General features: G+C 32.5%; 1 protein-coding gene across 1 annotated transcript in view; it reads right to left on the reverse strand.

Moving 5' to 3' along the window:
- LOC129223068 (BRCA2-interacting transcriptional repressor EMSY-like) overlaps positions 1 to 22,577 on the reverse strand; it is a 47,458-nt gene that overhangs the window by 24,122 nt on the left and 759 nt on the right. Inside the window, exons 3-6 of the mRNA XM_054857634.1 lie at positions 14,067 to 14,141; positions 12,567 to 12,742; positions 10,971 to 11,071; positions 9,305 to 9,548 (exon numbers count right to left, since the gene is read on the reverse strand). Of these exons, the coding sequence (XP_054713609.1) occupies positions 9,305 to 9,548; positions 10,971 to 11,071; positions 12,567 to 12,742; positions 14,067 to 14,141 (596 nt within the window). The remainder of the gene's footprint in view (positions 1 to 9,304; positions 9,549 to 10,970; positions 11,072 to 12,566; positions 12,743 to 14,066; positions 14,142 to 22,577) is intronic.

Here is a 22,577-nt window from a genome sequence, read left to right on the forward strand (position 1 = left end):
TTTTAACCCTCACCCCAGTCCTTGAAAATGGCTTAAAAACATCGCTTTTTATTACTTCTCTTTTGGAATGTTTCTTGGGGAGATTCAAAGAGCCCTTTCCTGTAATCATGAAAGTTTGTCGGTAACTGCCTTTTGGAACTTCAGTGTCAAAAAATTGGGGTGAAAAGTTTACGTCATCTCAAATCTATTTAAAAAAAAAAATCATCGAAGACCCAACCCTTTCTCTGAAGTCAACACATTTCGCCTATAATCGTGTTTTTAAGACTTCAGTTTCTTAAAATTCCCCTCTCAAAAGACCCCCTGAAACTTTCCACCGTCTAAACCGCCACAGAGCGTCTAAAACTGCGTTCTTAAGACTATAATTTCAAAAAATTCTCCGAGGGAGAACCCCCAGACCCCTCTAGCAGATACGGGTATTTTTTAAGCGTACCCCCCCCCCTATAAATATTTTCTGGTGGCACAGCCCAAGTGCAGGAAAGCCATGGTCGTACTTAGGATTGATGAATTGATGAATACGTGAAGACAACGCGAAACTGCTTTCAAGCATGACCATTTTAGGGGGTGGGGGTGGGGGGCTTATCGTTTTTTTTGAAAGAATGTTTTATATTTAAAAAAAAAGAGGAATTACCAAAACGAAGGGACTATATTTGTAATGCAAAAATTGTAATGTTTGATTTTTTTTACCGTGGAGAGGGGCGGCACTTTGGAAATTTGTCCGGGGCGGCAAAACTGCTAGAGCCGCCCCTGAAGAGGAGTGTCCGTTAGAAGGGATTTTGCTGTATTTATATTGAAAATACTATAGTTGAAAAAATAAATATTGAAAATATCAAAACAGTATGATATTTTCAAAATAAACATCGGATATATATTGTGATATATGTCGTAAAACCCGCTGATAAGTCACAATTTTTTTTTTAAATAATATAAATAGAAATATATAAATAATTAAATATAAAACATTACTTTTAAAAATGCCTACGTAAAACTTATTGAATGTATTTTATATGAAACATCACAAATAATGTACAGCATGACAGTATCTAGTCTGCAGGCAACCAACATGCACCCAACATGCAATAATACCAAATGCAAAAAAGTTTGGATGCTCCCCCCCCCCCCCCCTAAGCATAGTTCTTCCTATTGAAGTAAAGCTCAAAACTTGTGGTCGCCAGTCGCCAAATGCGACCAATTTTCAAATTTTGGCAACCATTATTTTCACTTCAGTCGCCAATGTGGCTACCATTCACCAATGCAACCTTCCCTGACCTATAGTCTTGACATATGACCTTTCCTCAAATTCTTTTGTCCACTAAAAGTTCGGCTATCGGATCACCGGGGATGAAGGAGGGAAGGGGGGGGGGGAGCATTGTCCAATTGTGGCTAATTGTGCTATGTGTTCTTGCTCTGAATAGAAAACAAAAATCGCAATCACAATGGCAAATTCCTTACAAAATATGCTATTTCGAAAACTCGGCTTTCTTTACACGCGATCGTAAAAATAGAGAAATTTCATACACCAATTTAGTAAATTATGCTTTTTTGATCTTAAATTCATTTTTCCACTTTATTTCTTTTTAACAAATGGCTATTTCTTCGTTTTGCGGTATTTTTAAACTATGCGTTTTCAAAATGGCATTGCGTTGTTATTGTTCATTTTTACCAGTTAAGACGAAAATGTCCTTTCCAAAATAAAAAGAATTGAAAAGAATTAATCTTGCACATTTGGTTTACATATGAATAAACAAAAATGGCGCCTTTGAGTCAAAATGCACCAAAATGCATGGAGACAAGGTAGGAGACAAGGTAAAAACGATATCGCTAAAAAAATTTTTTTTGCAAGATTTTTGATTTTTTGTTTTAATCATATTGTTTGTTTTTCCTTTTTTTTTCTTTTTAAAATATAAAACCTACTGGAGGAGAGGACATATCCGTTTATTTACTTTATTCCTCCTTAAAAAAGTTGTTATTTTTAAGTTTCACGGTAAATTTTCAAAATGGTGCCGCATTGTAGATTGTCCATTTTCACCAGTTAGAAGAGGAAAATGTGTGTTCCAAAATAAATAAAGAGAAGTACAATCGTATTTATAAAACACATAAATAATATTTAAAAAAAATGGCACCCTTGCATCTAGAGAAGGTGGAAAGAATACCGCTGAAACCCTTTTTTTTCTTCTGCTGGATCTTTTATTTCATTTTTTGTTTTTCGCTTTGTTTTATATTGTTTACCTTTCTTTCAATTATTCATTTTTTGACACTCAGGCTTCGATTTTTATAAAATTCTGCATGCATTTGTGAAAACAAAAAAATATTTTGTAGAATCGCAAATGGTTTAGGTTTTACATTCTGTTCAAGTTTTTGGTATTTTGTTGTTTTCTTTATCAAGGAACTAACTCGTGTTTTAGTTGAAAGCTGTGATGTTTCCAGAAGTTTTGAAAGCTGAAAAAATTTAATAATAATAATCTTTTTTATTTATTTATTTTTTTATCATGATGTGTTTTGCTTAAAGATAAATTAATGCAGATTATAGTTTGCAAAAGATGTGTTAAATAATATCTGGGCAGGGGTGCCCGTTCCCCCCAAATTCAATCCCCCCCCTCCAAAATTTTTCCTCAACCTTCTTTTCCTTTTTTATTTTTAGCTCGCTTTTTATTTTATTTATTTATTTTTAATATTTTTAATTTATTTATTTATTTTTAATTATTATTTTATAAGAAACGTTCTTTGCTACGCCAATGACATATACACACATACTAAATAAATAAACGGAACAAAATAAATTAAATAATTTAAATTAAAATAAAGTATGGCTATCATTTTTTGAGATTTGGCTACCATTTGTGAGGATCCGGTAGCCATTGGCTACCAATTCAAAATTTGAGTTTTGAGGTATATATTGAAGATACTAAATACATCAGTTATTTTGATAGTGATTAGACATAAATTAAGAGGTCAAAATAAAACAATATAATAAAAAATATTATGTGTGCTTACCAGCATATTGGTATTATTCTACATTGATCATTACTTTGTCCATTCAATTAACAAAAAAAAAGAAACATTAAATGATTCTCACTACATTTCATTTCTCAAACTGAGGGCCTCTGTGTTCTATACAATGAATGCACTTCAGGAGTATCAGTTGAAAAAAAACTGAACTATTATATACAGTGGAACCTTGATAACTCGACACCTCAAGGGAGCATGAAAATATGTTGACTTAAACAGATATCAACTTAGGTTCCATTAATTTAATTCCTAAAGACTTTCTGTATCACCTACTACTAATTTTAACATTCACATTATGAAAATTAATTCCAGTACTCCCCCACCCCCCAGATTCCTTTTTTGAAAAGTACAGAATAAAATCAAATATTATTTGAATATCGCGTCAGGTCTGATACAGATAAAAGGTCCTGCTCACAACATGTGAGCTGTATGTACAAAGCATGTCATTATGCCTTCTCTCTCTAGAGGACTTCCATAGGTACATTTATAAAACTAACTTTTTAGAATTGCACTAACAGCACAGAGTGTGGTGGCTGACTCCCCTGGAAAAAGGATCGAACTCTGAGATAGCTTTCGAAAAAGGATTGACTGACCAAGAAACCAAAGTGAAAAAATTCTGAGAAGAGATCAGTATGAAAGAATGTTGGCAGCAAAATTTGGACTAGAATCGCAATTGGATGTAGACTTATGGGGTTTCAACAAATGTGCCAAGTTAGAGAGGTTTTTGCCTATTGAAATTAGCACTGGGCTAATCTAAGAAAAAAAAATGTCAAGCTACCGGGTTAGTCGAGTTATCCACGTATTGAGTTACCAAAGTTTCACTGCATCATTATTTGACATGCAGGATATGAAAGGAAGGTATAGAAAAAAAAGTTTTTAAAGTAGGACGGTTAAAAGGCAAATTAAATATAAGAAAGACACCAAAGAAGAGAGATAGTAGCTTACTTTGAAGCAGACCAGCCTTTGAACTTTTCAAAAACCAATTGCCATCTAACATATCGTCTGATCTCATACTTTCAGAAAAGTTTTCGTGCAATATAATACTGCAATTTTCTCTCCCTCCACATACTGAAAAATCCCACTAACAGTTGACATTCAACCCCAGAAATTACATTTTATTAAATATAGCTACTTATCTATAGTTGCCAATTAAAATATAATACACTGAACACAAAGTAAAAATTCCAATAAAGTGGTTCAAGAACATGACAACAGCTCAAATTAAATACTTACTATGATACAGGTAACTATTAAATCCCCAAAACCTTGTATCCCTAAATTATATGATGCCACAAGAAGTTGTAATACCAATGGTACTTTAAAGTAGAATACTATGATAACCCCATGTCTCAATATTCATATTTAATACCAATCTTAATAAAAAGTCATATTCAGTGGAATTGGGTTTTTAAAAAATTAATGCCACATAACATGTCACAGAAATTTGAAACTATTAAGCAGAACTTTAACGGTACTCAACATATACAAGTCTGTTCTGAAAGTAGGACTCATTGTTTTTTTTTTAATTATTCATGAAAATAGTATAAACGCTTGGAATTTTTCAAAGTAGTATCCTTCCGCAACTACACACTGTTTCAATGAATTTTCTAGCTTTTGTATGCCTCCAGGGACGCCTGAACTGAAATGCTGTCGAGTTTCCTCGTCGCGGTCTGTTGAACAGCTTCTGTCGAGCCGTGATGCTTCCACCAGAGAGTCAATTATAATCTCGGAAGTAGAAAAAGTCTGGCTGGGCCATGTCAGGGCTGTAGGGGGCCTAAAGTAGCATTACCAGGTTGTAATGGGTCCGATATTCCGCTACACTGAATGCACACTTTCCTCATGGGTAAGTTTTCTATCATGATTTCAAAAACTTGGGTTTGAGGGATGCTCAAGTAATTCGAAATCATTCTGATACTCAACCTACAATAACTATTTAGTAACTTTTTCACCCACGACACATTTGCGTCGGCTTTACTGGTTGAAGGACGTCCGGAGTGGCTGTCGTCTTCCACTCTTTCCCTACCGTCTCGGAATTACTTGTGCTACTCAAAAACACTCGAGCTACCCATGGCAGCATCCCCATAGGCCCCCTTTAAATGTCACGAGTCTCTTTGCTCATTTTACCAAGCTTTACACAAAATTTGATCGTGTATCGCTGTGCTCCAATAAACGCTCCATGATTCTCAGTGACAAGGCGTTTCGACAGGGGTTCACAGTACAAGCAACCTGCTGTCTTCAACGTCCGACAGCAGACTACCAATTTTTACCAACGTTCTCAATACCCTCCCCCCTCTCTACTGATCCTGCGCATACAGATCATTAAACATCTCCCCGTTCACTTAGGAAAAAATCAGTCCTACTACTTTTAGAACAGACTTTGTATTTTCCCTGATAAATCAGTTCCCAATCACACATAGAATGGTATTGTTGTTAATTGACAGTTCATTGTAGCATTATATTTAAGTCAAACACTCGAAATAAAAATTGCTTATGTTTTTCTTTCAAGGCACCAGAATTTTTTTTTAAACGTAGAAACACAGATGTACTAAAAAGAGATAAAAGAGAAACTATTTTCAATCCATTTTTTTGTATGTTTTTAAAAATTGTGATTGAATTTCAAAGTCTTCAGGACTTAATGTTTAAAACAATTTACTTTGTGTAGAGTCGCAAAAAGTAGAATTCTTTTCAACAAAACTAGGGTGTATTGAACAAAAGTAACAAAACAGAAATTTAACAAAAATGATCAATCATTTACAACGAAAATCCGAAAAAATTAACACGCAATGATTTAATATCAGAACTGAACAAATATCAAAAAATTTATCAAAATATTCAAATGTTACATGTAACTTCAGAGGAAAATTGCATAGAAATAAGGATAACATTGTTTCAAGATCACTGAACTTTAAAGATGAATTGTAAAACATTTCAGAGAGAGAAAATAAAATATTGATCAATTCACAACATGCTTTTTAATTTAAATAATGACTAAGTCCTCACAGAAGACAATCAGCTTTTTTTTTTTTTTTTCGTTAGATCAGAAAAAAAATTATTAGGAAGCAGCAGAGCTCAAAAGATGGCGCAACTGGTAACTTCATTTACAAAGAGAATTGTACCATAAAGAAGATCACGTAAACAGCAAAAATCTGTTGTGAATTTCATTAAATGATCAAACTTGATTCAATCATTTTCTAGGTCAACTTTTCCACATTAATTCTACTTCATGAGTTGCCTGGAGGCAGAAACAGTACAGCATAAGGCTCCTGTGCCATGGGCTCAGATTTAAATCCAAATCAAGATACAGATGGCACTTAAAGCTGTAAGTTGCCTAGAGATTTCCACCTGGCGTTATCTGTTTGACCCCCTACTGGATGCATTAGTTTGTAAATAAAATCTAAGTAATTACATACATTTGAAGTCTTGCAAATACAGTCTTAGTATTTTTTATCACTTTTTTGGTTCTAAAGGCAATGAAATGGTACATTATTGCCTTGCTTATTTCCTACATAAATCAAAAGAGGACAGACAATTAAAAAGAAAAACGTATCGTACTACGTATTATCGCATATCAGCCGGCATGTCAGAATGGGGTCGTTTCCAAAATTTTAAAAGTATTTTTTTCTGAAAGAAGACGCTTAAAAACATAGGATCTATTTTTCAAATAATTTGTTTAAATTTAATATTTTTAAAAAATTACTTAAATCAATGCACTTTCATTGTTTACATTTGCCGATGACATCACAAATGATAAAATGCCATTCTGTGTTGCCATTCACAGAGCAAAATATTTAATTCACATCTTTACTCACGTGTATTGGCAACGATATGGTTGATAGCAAGCTTAGAGCGCAATTTTAATTGGCTTCTTGATTATCATAACGTGGAAAAGCGGTACAAAAATGCGCCAAAGAGCATCATTTGTGACGTCATCAAGATCACGCCTTGTTTGAAAAATCGGACAGTTAAAAAAATTAAAAAATAACTGTTGGGAAAATGAAAGAATGTTCTGGGCCAATGTTATTATTATTATTATTTTTTTTTTTGCTTATTCTATCAATTTCAGTGACTAAATGTACTGCTTTTGACTGAAGGAACAAATCCCATTAAGGGAGGTGACCACAATGCAAGGAAATTTGGATTTTTTGGCATGAAAAATATTTTGGGATTGTGATTTTGCAATTAAAAAGTTTTTTTAATTTCCCTGCCCAGTTCCAATCAGAAAGTAAACCATGATAGGGGGGAAATGAATAAGAGAATCACATAATTATTAAACAGAGAAAGAAAGTTTCCTAAATTCAACATTTGCTGATATGTATTCCATGAGCGCCCATATGCAAAATTTTAAGGGGAGCTCAGATATTTAACCAATGGTTTAACAGGATATTTTCCCCATAGACACAGATTTTATCACAGATTACAGTTATTAAAGTTTGACATTTTTGATAAATTATTAATGAATGGCTGGAGAAGAAATGTTTTTACATTTTTGCAAAGAAAAAAGTACTAAAAGCAAGGAGTTTTCATTTCTAAAGGGGTCTTGAGCCCCCCCCCCCTCCCCCCTTGGTTTATACTACAATCACACAATATGTAAAACTGGCCTAAAAAAAGTTCCAAATAAAGCTTGTGCAATGCAATTTTTCAGGAGAAAGAAGTTGCGACACTTTAAATAAGTTTGTTTTAATCAAAATTTTTATAAACTGTTTAGCAATGGATTAACATTCCCTTACTAGAACTATGAAAATATTATCATTAAATTATATTTTAACAAAATCAAGTACTTTATTAATAATCATAAATAACAAACAGAACTGCCTTTATTTTAAAAGTTAAACATATATTTATGATATTAAATTAAATAAATTTCTCTAATCTTGTTTTATCGATCATACCGGAAAGGATCAAACTAGGTTTATAGAAAACCTGTTAGAACCCGATTTTTGGGACATGCCAGCTGATGTCAGATAATATGGTACTGGACATTACAAGACACTTTGAAGTTTGTTCATTTTGAATTTATACAGGAGGATGACAATGAAATTATATTTAATACAACAGGGTGGCGACAGGAACTGGAAAAAAAAGTTCCCTGACTTTTCCCTGATTAAGTTCACCAAATTTCCCTGATTTACGTTAACAATAATAATGGTTTCCTTTCTTTGCTCTACCTGAAAAGCATTGCATATTAAATAAAATGCAGTGTTTAAAACGGTTTCAGCCGTTAATAAAAAAATATTTTGAAAAGATGCTCCTTTTTTTTTGGTAAAAATTGTACATTAAATTATCAACAAAGAAATATTAAAGGAAATCTAAAACAAATACTTTACTTCCAGGAACCAGTTAATATAAGAACCTCTAAGAAATTATTAAAATCCCTCTTAAAGACATATCTAATCATGATTAAACTAAAAAATTTAAATGGAAATAATCTTGAACTGAAATTTCAAACCTTAATTTTGCTTGATGAAATTAAGGGTTTCTTTAGGGTTTTTTTTTAACGTTCCTGATTTAGGACCCAAAACCAGAAATTATTTTTTAAAAAAAGCAGAAACGACGAAACTTTCAGAACAGAATTATTTGTTTATTTTGTATATCTGTTTATGAAACATTATTAAACACAAGCAGTAACTTTTAGTTTATGTATTAATTGTTTAGATATTAGTAAATCAATTGATTAACTTAAACAAGCCCTAATTGTTCAATGAAAGTATTAAGCGTTTGTGTCATCTCAAAATACTTTGGAGTAAATAATGCAAGTCTAATTCATGTTTCTTCAGCGAAAATTATTACAGTCATTAATGGCGGCTTCCTCTTTGCCTGTAGTTTTGTTTATTCTACGTAGCATGGAATGCGTGGAAGGAAAATTTAAACTTGCTAAAATAAACAACTTTACAGACACAGAAACAATCTTAGGAAGCTCATCCTAAGATTGAATACTTTGACGTTGAGGGGAAAAAATGCACAAATATGCGGCATTGTATGATGGCACATCATTAATTACATTTTTTTGAAACAAATAATTGGCAGAAAATTAAGGGAATTCAATTATTTCATTTTGCAAAGAAAAAAAAAATTTTCTTCATTTAATCAATTTTCCCTGAATTTTTGTTATTTTTTCAAAATTCCCTGATTTTTCCCTGAGTGATAAAGTTTCCTGACTTTTCCCTGATATCCCTCATCTGTCGCCACCCTGTACAATTTCATTTGATAAAATAAATTAAATAAAATATGCAGGGACAAATAACAACACTGCTTTATAACTAAACTTGAAAATACAAGATTTTTAACTTTAGAGTCTTACTTGGAGTTGAAACAGGAGATGGGAGAACTGCAGGGCTTTTCGTACTTATGGATGGTGGTGTCTTTTGTGTGGTTTTCATTTCACATGGAGTTTTTACAAGCTCAGAAGCTGTTGATACATGGTCTTCGACAGAAACAGTAGGTATCGGAGACTGTGCCGTAGGTCGACTTGCCATCAAATTTGAAGCCAACTGATCAAAACTTGAAAATGTTGTAACTGTAGATGCTGATTTAAGCATTATATGCTGTAAAGCAAAATAATAAGAATAAAACAAGCAAAACTAAGGCTTCAGTTTGGAAATTATGTTTCAAAATATGACTAAATAATAATAATATATAAAATAAACTTAGTTTAAGAAGAATCAATGGATCGCTAAACAATGTGCTGGAGGTAGACTAATAAATATTGTACTGTTTCAAATGCAGAACAAATTTTGCAATGTTACCTTACAAACCAACACAAAAGCAGTTTTATAAAATACTCAGATTTGGAATGTTGTACAGGGTGGTTAAAAATTAACTGATAGTACTCAGAGGCTTACAGCTCTGCTTCTACTGGACGGATCTGAATGAAATTTAATTTTACCATTAGGTGGCACTTTTAACGACATAAAAAGAAAAGAGCAAGAAAATCAAATGGAATATTTTGTTTATTTACACACTTATGTTCTCTATCTGCACACTTAGATGGTTAACAATACGCTGAAAGCGCCGCATTGTCAACGGTCTCACAAAACATGTCAGTATAGATAAGAAAAAAACATGGTGTCTGAAGCAAGCTTTTAAGTCCGTTTCATTGATACACTTCTTTGATTAACACGATGATTTGAGAGAACCAGAACACAGAGATGGTAACCTTGCTCTGTCACATGGTGGTAGCTAAAGAAAGGTTGAATTGATTGTTTAGCAGTCAATTTAGCTTATCTGACTCAGGCAAAGCATTACACTTATTCTGGAAAGCAAGTTTTATGATCAATCCATGTACCATTTTGTTCAGAGATATGTTCACTACCAGAGGCAGTGAGTGGGGCTTATAAGTGTGGGGGCAAATTTTTTTAAAGAAGTTGAAGGCTATTTTAGGCTATCTCGAGTGAATGGGGGGTGGGGGCTTCTGATGTTCTCTCGCATAAATGTTTTGGAATTGTAGTTTTAAAGACGCCATTTTAGTAGTGTTTTGTCGACATTGGATTAACGGAAAGGAATTTCCCGGGTTTTCCCCATAATGTTTTTTCTAGTCTAGTAGTTCAATGCCGACATGTCTTAATTTGAGCAAAATCCAGATTATTTTATAACAGTTTTTAAGTTTTTGCAATCTATATAATTAAGTACAATTTATTACAAGAGCTAGCTTTTATAAAGGCACCGGAAACTCTAAAAGGATGCACGTTCCCCACTTTTGACATATTATTTATGTCGAAAAGAAAATTAGTTATTAAATTCAAAATAGTCAATACCTTGGGAGCTTTAAGAGGTGAAACTGTAGAAGAAATACATGTCACAGCAGAAGGTACTGTTTTCACTATAGTGCACTCAGAAAACGATGATGGCAAAGGAGAACTTAGGTCAGGCGAACAAAAACTCTCAGGCATCAGTGGAGCTAATGGCGGGGTATATGATTTTTCAAGAAACATTGAATTTGTACTTTCACTTGGGCATAAGCTGTTTACATATTGACAATCTAATGAACTTATTTTTTGTGGAACAGCATCAGGCGGATCAGGAGGCTCTTTTCTTTTGCGACTAGACATAGTTTCAACACCAGGGCGCACTAAAAACAGAAATGATCACAAACAAATGCAAAAAATATTAAATTATTGTTTGATAAATCAACAATGAAATGAAATATGAGGAAAACTGTCAAATGTAAGTAATTCTGAATGCATATATGACTACATTTCAATTTTTTACATGTTACAGAATGCATAATACATAACACGCTAGAGCTTGTAAGGGCAAATCAGTTTTATTAGCTTTTCATTAAAGTAGGGGAAATGCTAACAATATCTAGAAATCATTCTGTATGTATTATATACACAAGCGGGCAGGCGTCTTGTAGCACAGTTGTTTTAAGTAAAGATATATTTAATTTCTAAATTTAAGAAATGTTGATCCAGAGTTCAAGCTAAAACGTAAAGTTATTTGTAATTCTTTTGCAGATATTAGAAAATAAAAGTGGGGAAAAAAGTCATTTTTCCAAAAAATCATAGGGCTTAGAGCTACAATAAAAATAAAAAAGCATTTCTAAAGGTAATTTTATGCTCTTTAATTTAACATGAATTATTGTACACGTTATTAAATAGCTTTTGCGATATGAAACTAAAACCAAAAAAGCAAACCCAGAATTCAAGAGAGCAGCTTGAGTTTCCCCGACATTCGGCCATATTTCAACCAACAACAAAGCAAAAACATATTCATCTTATCATAATTCAGTATAAAAATTGTGTTGTGTTCAAAAATTCAGATGGAGGTAGAAATTTATAGAGGGATTTTGTACTTAAATGGGTTGTGATACATTTACAAGTGCATTTCACAAAAGCTGATTTTAATCTTTAAAACAAAAAGATTTAATCTCTGCCAAACTTGAACTGGAATATGATTTACTGTGATATCATTTGAAAGCTAGTGGGGTGAACCGGTTTTTATTAGACTTGATCGGTTGTTGCTCTAATTATTTTTGAAAACGTTGTTGGTGCCAATTCAACTTTGAGTACCTCAAATGTTTCAAAGCTTGTAGATTGCTGAAAAATAACTATATCAATGAAAAGTTTCATTTTATACGATTTTGTCTGCTTTTTTCAAATATGTTCCTATTTTGTGTGTAGAATTCCCAGGAATTTCAGAAATCGTTCTTAATCTCATAAATTTGTTTTTTGGCTCATTTTTTTCGTTCTAACTTGGTTACTCTTAAGAATTGGATAAGATAATGGGTGGACCACTCCACTTGGACTCTTCTAGCATCCCATTTCGTTTGGCAGATTAGGTAAAATTCACCTAGTATATTTTTATGCAGGTGAGGGGGCAGAAGGAAAAATACATAAATTTGCAATTTTAATTACAATTTAGAAAGCAACAAAGATTTTTTTCTAAACAATCGACACACTGTTTGTTGAATAATATTAGTGCATAAAAGCGGTATTCAAAATTTAATTCAAATCAGTTTCACAAAATTTTTTATTCAGTGGATTTTATTTTTATGGATGTAAAATATTTAACATGAAAACATCAAAAGTTTAGCAGAAAGAACAAAAAACAAAAAACCTTACATTCTCTTGATCCTGTTTTTCCTGGTAGAGGCAAAGCGGCATTTTTGACAGCTTGCGCATTAGCAGCTGAATTAGCCAAAGCTGTAAATACTGTTTGAGGAACGAGTCTTGGCATGAGAGGAACTAGTCGTCTGCCCTCAATTGCCCATTCAGTTACTGTATTAGGACCATAAAGCCTGAAATGTAATTTCCAACACTTGAATTAATTTAATATAACTTTACAGAAAGCATGTATTTAATTCTATCAATAAGAAAAAAATTGCAGAACAGCTCTCTTTATAGATTTTGTTTGGCCTAAAATATTATAAATACAAGTTTTAAAATATAAAGATTTAAATGAAATGCATAAAAAGAGTACAATCAGTTGCCAACAATGGAGAAGTAATTTGAGGAACATATTGCTCATTTGGAAGAAGAGTGCCACAATAGGAAGAAATGAAATTTTACAGGAGAAACATTTGAAGTTTAACTCTTCAGGCAATTTGCATTGAGAAAAGTAAGTTTGCTGTGCTCTCCAGTGGTTAATATTGGAGCAAACAAAACTGTCATTATTTTCCGAAAAAGATAACATCTTTTGAAAGCCTTTAAACGAAAAAAAAAACTAAAAATTCTGTATTGTGGCACTTTTTCCCAACGAGCGATATGTGGTGATTTTGAGAAGCATTTTGAAATTTTGCGTAGCAGTTCAATATGCAGGGCCGGATCTAAGGGAGGGCAGGTGGGACTACTGCCCCGGGGTCTTAACAAAGGGGCCCCCACAATAAAATTTTTACAAAATATCCTAACTTTCACGTATTTGGGGATGTATTTACTATTAAAGTGCTGAACGAAAATACTGGATATATACATATATATCAAAATATTCGGATATATATCAAGGTATCGGATATTTTCGAAAATATGATGATCTTTTTGAACCCTGATTAGGGGCCTCCACTCCTTCGTTACCCCGGGGCCTCCACACTTCCAAATCCGGCCCTGTCAATATGTGTACAAAAACCATTAGAAAAAACCCTAAAAATAATTATATAAATCTTTGTATTTTAATAAACATCTAATACACAAACATTAAGGTAATTATTTTGTAATTAATAAAACAAAACTGGGTTATAATGTTTATAAAACTTCAAATCTTCAATCCATACTTCCAAATCCATTCCAAACTTCAATCCATATGTCTGTCATTATAACATTAAAACAGCAAAATATAACAAATATAGAAAACAACTGAATATTTACTGCTAAAAAATTTTTTAAGTAGAAATTGGAACTTTTATACTGATACAAGAATTTTGAAGCACTAAAGGGGAAAATATTGTTAAGAATTTCATTTTTTTTAATCACATTTTAACTTTGTTCCTTTTTTTTTCTAGGCATGTTTTAAAACCAAAATACATTTAATATTTAATAATAAAAACAAGTTAAATTTAACAATCTTTTTCAACTTTAAAATACAAAATAATCAAAATATCACAATAACAATTGGTACTGCAACAATACCTCTCTGCTATAGTATTTAAATGCTCATCATTTATAGCACGTCTGACTTCTGCTCTATGACGCTCCATAGATATACTAGGAAACAAAATTAAAAAATAGCAATAAATTTAATATAATAATCACACATGCATGACATATCAAAAACATCATTTAACCAATATTTTGACAGAGTTGATTTTCTACACAAAATGTAAATTATTCATTCATTCCTATACACTCCTATGTGTTATTTAATTTTAAGGACTGAAGTAAAAGGCTGACTGAATAGAGAAAAATATTTTGAATTCACATGGGAAAAGTAAAAACAATAACACTTTTTAAATATTAATAAAATCCAATCATATGAATACTCAGATTTGAACAAACTTTTTTTAGATTGAAAGGTCTTGGCCCATGAGACGCTCACACCTGCATTTTATTTTTTGACTTGACCAATTTTTTATTCAGCTTTGTACAATTTAAAAAATCTTAATACTAGTACCTTGGAAAAATTTAAGGCAAACTCAAATTTTGAACTAAAAGGGTGATTTAATTTAATTGAGTTTTGTTGAATAAAGCTTTGCATGAAGAATTCTTAAATAAAAGTCAATATTTATTTAAATTTTTTTATTCTAGCATATTTTTTGAATGATTCAAAAATTTATAACAGTAACGGCTATGGGAGAATTTTAAACTTTATCTTAAGAACAAACAATTAAGAGTGATTTTTAGTACCAAAAATGAGACAATTGTGCAGACCTTGAATATATGAACCATTTGCATTAGTTTTTTTTTTCCCACAGTCTTAAAAAAAAAAGGCTTAAAATAATGTTTTTGATTTTTCTCAAATATTTCAATTTCAAAATTTTTAATTTTTTTTTTCTTACAGTTTATTAATACCACTGAGCACTACGTTCTCTGAAAAGGAGAGCTTCCACTTTTTGTTTAACAGATTTTAGGGGTTTTAAGGAACACTTTACAAAACAAAAAAATTCAAAACAAAATGTTGCAACAAGTGGCCAGAAAACACTAAGTCAGATCAGTCATCAAGTCAGATCAAAACACTCAGTCACTCAGTCAATTCAGTCATATAGCAAAACTTTCATTTTGAGTCACCATTTTATTCAAGATATGAAATTTAGTGAGAACAAGATGTCATTGCGCTTAACGATTCTTTCAGCACTACGCTGAAAGATTGCATGGGGAAATACAGCAAATTGGCTGGAGACCGAGTTCTAGCTTTCATAAAAAATAAAACTTCTGGATAAAGTAGAGACTCAAAATGAAATTTTCGCTATATATCTTAACTAAAAGTGTTTTCTGGCCGCTTGCTGCAAATTTTTTTTTTTTTTTTTTTTGAATTTTCATGTCTGCAATTACGTAAAGAGTTCCTCAAAAACCCTCATTTTTACAAATGCCTGTTAAATCTGTTAAACGAAAAAGTGGAAACTCTCCTTTTCAGAGAACGTAGTGCTTAGTGGTACTAATAAACTGTAAAAAAATGAACATTTTTGAAATTGACATATTTGAGAAAATTCAAAATAAAAATCAAAAATTTTGCATAGGTTTTTGAAAAAGAAAAATATCCCTTTAAATAACACAAACCGCAACAAAATATTTTTACCGTTCCTGTGGTAATGTATTGGACGAAAATTCCAAGTGAGAAATCATGACAGGACTACCATCTTTGGCAGCCTGTATCTCGGCCCAGGAATTTTTTTGAGCAAAACAAAAAAAAAAAAACATACTTCTTAATTTTTTATGAATTTTAACATATAATAAATTCAAAAAAATCCGAGACCATCATGTTACAGTCAGGGTTGCCAGGTTTAAGAACTGTAAATACGGGACAGGCTTCTAGGAGTGAAAACGGGGGGGGGGGATATTTTAAGGTTGAGGACAATTACTGGATATGGTGTATTTTTAAGGGGTGATTTCCGATGTAGAACGTTTCTTCATGAAAAATCTGAGAAATCCAATTATATCAAAGCATTAAACTTTACAAAATATTGCAGCTCAAAGTATAAAAATTGTTTTCATTGCGATTGCCGACACATGCGCAGGCAGGGCTGGATTTGGAAGTGTGGAGGCCCCAGGGTAACGAAGGAGTGGAGGCTCCTAATCAGGGTTCAAAAAGATCATCATATTTTCGAAAATATCGGATACTTTGATATATATCCGAATATTTGGATATATAAATATATATCCGATATTTTCGATCAGCACTTTAATAGTAAATACATCCTGAAGTTACTGCTGTTTATTTTTTTATATTATTATTGTTATAATCTATATTGGAGAACAAACTTTTAAATTTGCTGACCTATGAAAGTTAGGATATTTTGCAAACATTTTATTGTGCCCTTTGTTGTGGAGGCCCCGGGGCAGTAGCCCTGCCTGCCCTCCCCTAAATCCCGCCCTGTGCGCAGGGGTATATTTCCAACATTAGTCAATGAGCAAAGAGGAAGTAATCATTGGTCTGCCACCCATGATAAAACAAAAAACAAATTGAAACGAAAATAATTTTTGCGTTTGCTGCCACATGATTTTCTTTTTGAACTTTTTTTCACATTTTATGCTTTACTTAATTTTTTTCCCTTAAAAAAATGCCTCCTTTTGTAAAATATTGTAATAAGCTAGGATACGGGACTTAAGCAGTCCCGTATGGAAGTTCCCCGGGACGCGGGACAATTTTTCAAAATATGGGAATGTCCCTTGAAAACCGGGACATCTGGCAACCCTGGTTACAGCCCTTGTTGAATTGACATGGGTTCTACCCCTTACTTTACTTCTGTATTTATTATTTTTTCCTATTCTGAATTGAAAAAAAAAACCCCTATCAATTTCAGAAAAAGGATTTGATATAAGTTCTGTATCATAAATTTGAGTTTTTTTCTTACATGACAGAAACACTTTGTTTTTAGAAATCAGTTTTAAAGTTTAAAAAGGTACGTTTGAAATAATATGGTTCCTTGGTTAATTGAGAGAGAGAATATTGGGTAGAAAATCATTGGTATATAGAAAGTAGGCTCATTTAGTTCCAGACAGAACTTTTTAATCATTAATTGCCCTTTACAAAAACAAACACAATTAAAATGGAAAATCCACTCTATATAGTAAATAAAATGAAAATTTTAAACATATCTATTGCCTTAAAACAGCGGTTGGCAACGGGCGGACCGCCATCCAGGTCTGGATAGTGGAAGGTCAAAAACTACAATTATTCAAACAAAATTTACACAGACAACAATACCTTTAGGCACCTTAATTACCTTTTGTAGCATTTAAGAAGTAATTATGTGACTAAATTAAGGACTATGATGAAATGATTTCAAAAGTATCAGGACCCAAACTAAAATTACTTGCTCACCCTTGACTTAAAACATAATAAACATTAAATTCCAGTATATTTTTTGATAGATCAATAATTTGCTTTCAGCATAATGAAACATTTTTTAATCATATCAACACAGTAAATTTGCACATTTACTAAATAGAGAACTGTGAATAAACCATTTTACCTCAAAGCAACTGCAATCTACTTCTCAAAAAACAAAAACTTAAAGGACTTTTGTTTTGAAAGAATTAGTTGCCAGGGAGTTGAAATGGTATTCTTTTTTTTTTTTTTACTTACATATTAATGCAACCACAGCAAAAGTTACACTAATGTGCCAATAACGAGCACTCTTTTGGCTCATTTGTTGTTCGCACTCATATGCAATAATCTTTTAGAATCTTTGTTACCTTGTCTTGGAAACAAGAAAAAACCTCCAACTATTATAAAGACCGCCAAATCTGCAGCTGCCATGGCGTACTTCAGTATCCGTAGTAGTATCTTTTTTTTAGCCGCCTGCAATGGGATCATTTCCAAAATTTTAAAAGTATTTTTTTCTGAAAGAGCATGCTGAAAAAGATGGGATCTGACCATTTTTAAAGTAATTTATTTAAGTTTAATATTTAAAAAAAAACTTAAATCGGTGTGCTTTTATTGTTTACGCTTCTGTCGTGTGCATCACAACTGATGAAATACCATTCAATAATGCCATTCACAGAGCAAAATATTTAATTCGCATCTTTATTCACGTGTATTGGCAACGATATAATTGATAGCAAGTAAAGACGTACCGAGTAGTACTTTGGCCGAGTAGCCGAGTACTCGGCCGAGTACCGAGTTACCGAGTACTCGGCTTTTCACTACTCGGCCGAGTTACCAAGTATAAATTATGTTTTAAGAAGAACCACCGACACACATGTGATGAATTTTGAACTTATTGGAATAGTAGTATAGACCTCCTTGTCCATATAATAGTTTTTAAAACTAAATTCCTGCTGAAATTTAATTACGCATTATATAAACAATTTTGTTTGTGTCAAAAATTTTACAAAAAAAAAATTATTTTTAAAATTAAAAATAAATAAAAAGTATGATTTATCAAGTTGGAATTAAAACAAATTACAGTGAAACCCCTCTAATGCAGACACTAACAGGACAATTTTTTTTTGTCCGCAATAGAGAGGTGTCCGCAGGACAGGGGTTAATAATGTTATTCGCATTGGAACTGGGGAATTAAAAATTGTCCGCATAAGAGGGATGTCCGTTAGGAGGGGGTTTCACTGTATAGCAATCAATTACAGTTCTAGTATGCTAAACATAAATAATTTTTAAAAACAGATAAAACAAATGTGCAGGAAAACTGCAGACACGTGTTTCTGACCCCCCCATTACAAGGAACGTCTTTTTCTGTGCATAACATGTGAGCTAAAGAATGTAAAGACATACGACAAAAAAGTCCGAGTTTTGTCTTTAAATCCACGAGCTCCCATTTTGTGCATTGAAAAAGAAATTCCTTGTAACACCAAAACACGTGTCTGCAATGTTCCTGCACTGTGCTTTTAACGTTGTTTTATTTCCTTTTATTTTTTAAGCAAAGGTATTTTTATATTTTTTATAACTAATTTTTGTTTGTAGCAAAAATTCATTCTTAATATAAAAATTCCATATTTTCTATACTTACCTTTTTGCATAATTTTTAATAAATAAGTTTGATAACTTTGGGGACATTAAAATAAAGATTTATTCCATTGAAGCATTACAAACTTCATTTATCTCAAAATTTAAATTTGACTTATAAATTTTAATTGTAAATGATTCCAGAATATAATGCTTGCTCTTTTTTTTATATAAATTTTAGTATCTGTCTTGGACATCATTCAACTTTTTGCAACTACTCGGTATTGGCCGAGTATCTGATCAGAATTTGGCCGAGTACCGAGTACTCGGCAAATTGGCCGAGGACCGAGTAATTACCGAGTACTCGGTACGTCTCTAATAGCAAGCGTAGAGCGCAATTTCAATTTGCTTCTTGATTATCACAGGGTTGCCACGGAAGTTCAAGAATGAAATTCCCTGACATTTCCAGGTGGTTTTGAGAAAAATTCCAGGTTATCAATCTCCACCTTCATTTTGCAACATTAATATATACATCTCAAATTTTGATAAAACTTACCTCATTTTCAAACTTTACAAACAATGACTACCAAATTTAATTTACTCAAGCTGAAATAATCAAAAATATGTACTAAGGGTGGTTCAATTTTTTTCTCTCTCGGCTCGAGTCCAAGACACCCCTTATTTTTTTTTTAGACTTACTAATAGTATTGTGCTGTAAAAGTTTTAGCTTCTTGCTCAAATTTTAAGAGGGTGCTCAATGACCCCTCCATTTAAAATTAGCTCTAGCATAGAAAAAGTCAAATTTAGAAACATTTAATTTCCCCAGCTGTTTTTTTTATGTAAGTAATTATTTTATTGCAATGAATATGCATATAACTCGTGTAGATTATAGTATGTAACATTGTTTTTTCAGTTCAATGAATTTTTTTAACCCCCTCCTCATACTTATGAAGTTTGAGGGAGGGGGTCGAGCATCCTCTTTCAGTTGGAATAGGAAGTTAAAATTCCTCCAGTATTTTACTATCCACAAAGTCTAAAAACATTGAGTGGTGTCCTGTTTTCTAGGAGAAACATTTTTTTTTAAGTGTATTTTTGAACTACCCTAATGTACTAACACAAGTGAAGCAAATCACTGTAATAAACAATTAATGTAAATGTAGCATATCTAATTTTCAATAGCGAGGAGCCACTGCCTTACATCAAGTGAAAGAACTGCAGAATTAGCAATTGTGACATCTGTATCACAAAAATAAAGTTAATTGCTAAAATAATCTGAACTAAAACTTATGAAACCTAAACTTTTTCAATTATTGCTTTCTACACCTCCAATCCATTGAACTCAAAGCACTTTTAGACTCTGGCCTGTAAAAAAATCATGCACCTTTTAGCTTCACATATTTCCCCTGTTTGTTGCTCATAAAACAGGGGTGCTCCCCCCCAAGTTCAGTAGCACAACCCCCCCCCCCCCAATATTTCTGAACGCCTTAGCGCTTTTTTTATTTTTAAGCCTCTTTTTTTATTTTTTTTTTTTACCTATTTATTTATTTTTAATTATTATTGTTTTGAAAAAAAAGTGTGCTCGCTCCCCAATAAAATACACACACACAGATGAAAATAATAAAGTAAAATATTATGAGTAAATAATTTGAATAAAAATAAAGTAAAATAAATAATTAAAAAATCCCCCCCCCCAAAAAAAAAAAAAATTTGATGGCGCACCTTGCGCCATAATCACTCCTGTGGGCACCCTGTCATAAAGTTAAAGTTTGAGCATTGATCAGAAACTTCTCTGATGTGAAGATTTTTTTTTAATCGGATTACTTTTATTTAGAAAGAAAGAAGCGCATTGGAAGTCTTAAAAGATCACTACCAAAATACTAAAAGATTAGCGATACTTCTGTAAAAAAGAAACTTTCTAAGTTTAAAATTGTCTCATGAACTAAATTTACAGAACAAAATTGTTTAGAATAATACGATTTCATTAATTAATTTAAAGAAATAATATAAAATATGAAAAGATGATTGCAGCTCATTAAAAACTTCAGTCGGCACTCCCAGACAAAACAACGTGCTGTGCATCATAACAACTTCAGAACTGCTGACGTAAACAAGCAGCGCTTAAACAGAGCCCGCTCAAACGAGGAAGAAAAGAAGTACCTTCTGCGCATGTCCGCCGCTGACTGCTATGGTGCACGCCGGCCGACTGCTATGGCGGCCGACTGCTATGGCGCACGTGCCAATGGCAGAGTTGTTGATAAAAAGAACTGCAGGGGGAAGAAGAAAGAGGGGAATGACAAAACGACGAATGGGAAGGGAATGGCGGCGAAAAAAACAAGGCAGAAAGGGTTTTTTTTTGACGTCATAGACCGCAGGCCGCGCTAAGAACGATCGGAAATATGCAATTTTTCATTTTCCCTGACATTTCCCTGATTTTCGGCCATTTTCATTTTCCCTGACAATTCCAGGTTTTCCCGGTTTTCCCGGTGCGTGGCAACCCTGTTATCATAACTTGGAAACGTGGTAAAAAGATGCGCCAAATTGCATCATTTGTGACGTCATTAAGACCATGCCTCTATTGAAAAATTGAACATCAAAAAAAAAACTGTTGGGAAAAATTAAAGTATTTTCTGGGTCCATGTTTTTTTTTTGCTCATTCTATCCACTTCAATGATTAAAAATAGTACTTTTGACTGAAGGGAACCACCCCATTCATGGGATATGCATATATGTTTATATGTAATTATGTAGTTAAGTTTCTATGAGCGCCTACCACTCCTAACAACCAATTTTCTAAGAGGCAGTAATTTCCCTCTTCTCTCTTATCTACTCAATACTGAAAATCCTCCAAGAGAGACAATGAAATTTCTCATAATGACTGGGAAATCGCAAACTTAGCGCTAACAAATGAAGGCTTTTTCTGTTGGTGAAAACCAAACTAGAGATAAACCTCCCTCCTCCCATATGCACAAAATTTTAAAAAGCACATAGAAACAAATTGTTTTAATATCATTAATTTTTGGATTAGCTACATTTATTTTGAAAAGCTGAAGTTGGAAATAATCAGAAAGCCAGACATGATCATTTTACAACCAGATACCAGAGACGACCTTTTTTTTTCAAGAAAAATAAAGTTCAATATGAAAATGTTTTTTTTGTTTTATGCAAAAACTACATTGCTTAAACCCTGAATATTTTGAAAAGTTTAATTTCATTCAGAGCTCCATTTCTGAGAATAAAAAAATACAATAATAAATTTCTGACTCTCTGCAAGCAATCAATCCAAGGGGAAAAGAAACTTCAGTACCTTAAGAAAAGATTACAAAACACTTTAAGCGTGACAAAAGGATCAACAAACAGTTACACAGTATTCATAGGAGTTATCCATAATGGGATTGTTTCCATCAGGCAAAAGTACAACTTTTAGTCTCTGAGCAAATAAAATAACATGAAGTGAGGAAAATCTTTTATTTTCAAAACATTAATTTTTTTAATTAATCTTTTTAAATATCCGATTTTTCAAACAAGGCGTGGCCTTTATGACGTCACAAGTGATGAACTTTACCGCATATCGTATTGTGAGG

The sequence above is a fragment of the Uloborus diversus genome, chromosome 5 (assembly GCF_026930045.1).
Source record: "Uloborus diversus isolate 005 chromosome 5, Udiv.v.3.1, whole genome shotgun sequence".
NCBI classification, from domain to species: Eukaryota; Metazoa; Arthropoda; class Arachnida; order Araneae; family Uloboridae; genus Uloborus; species Uloborus diversus.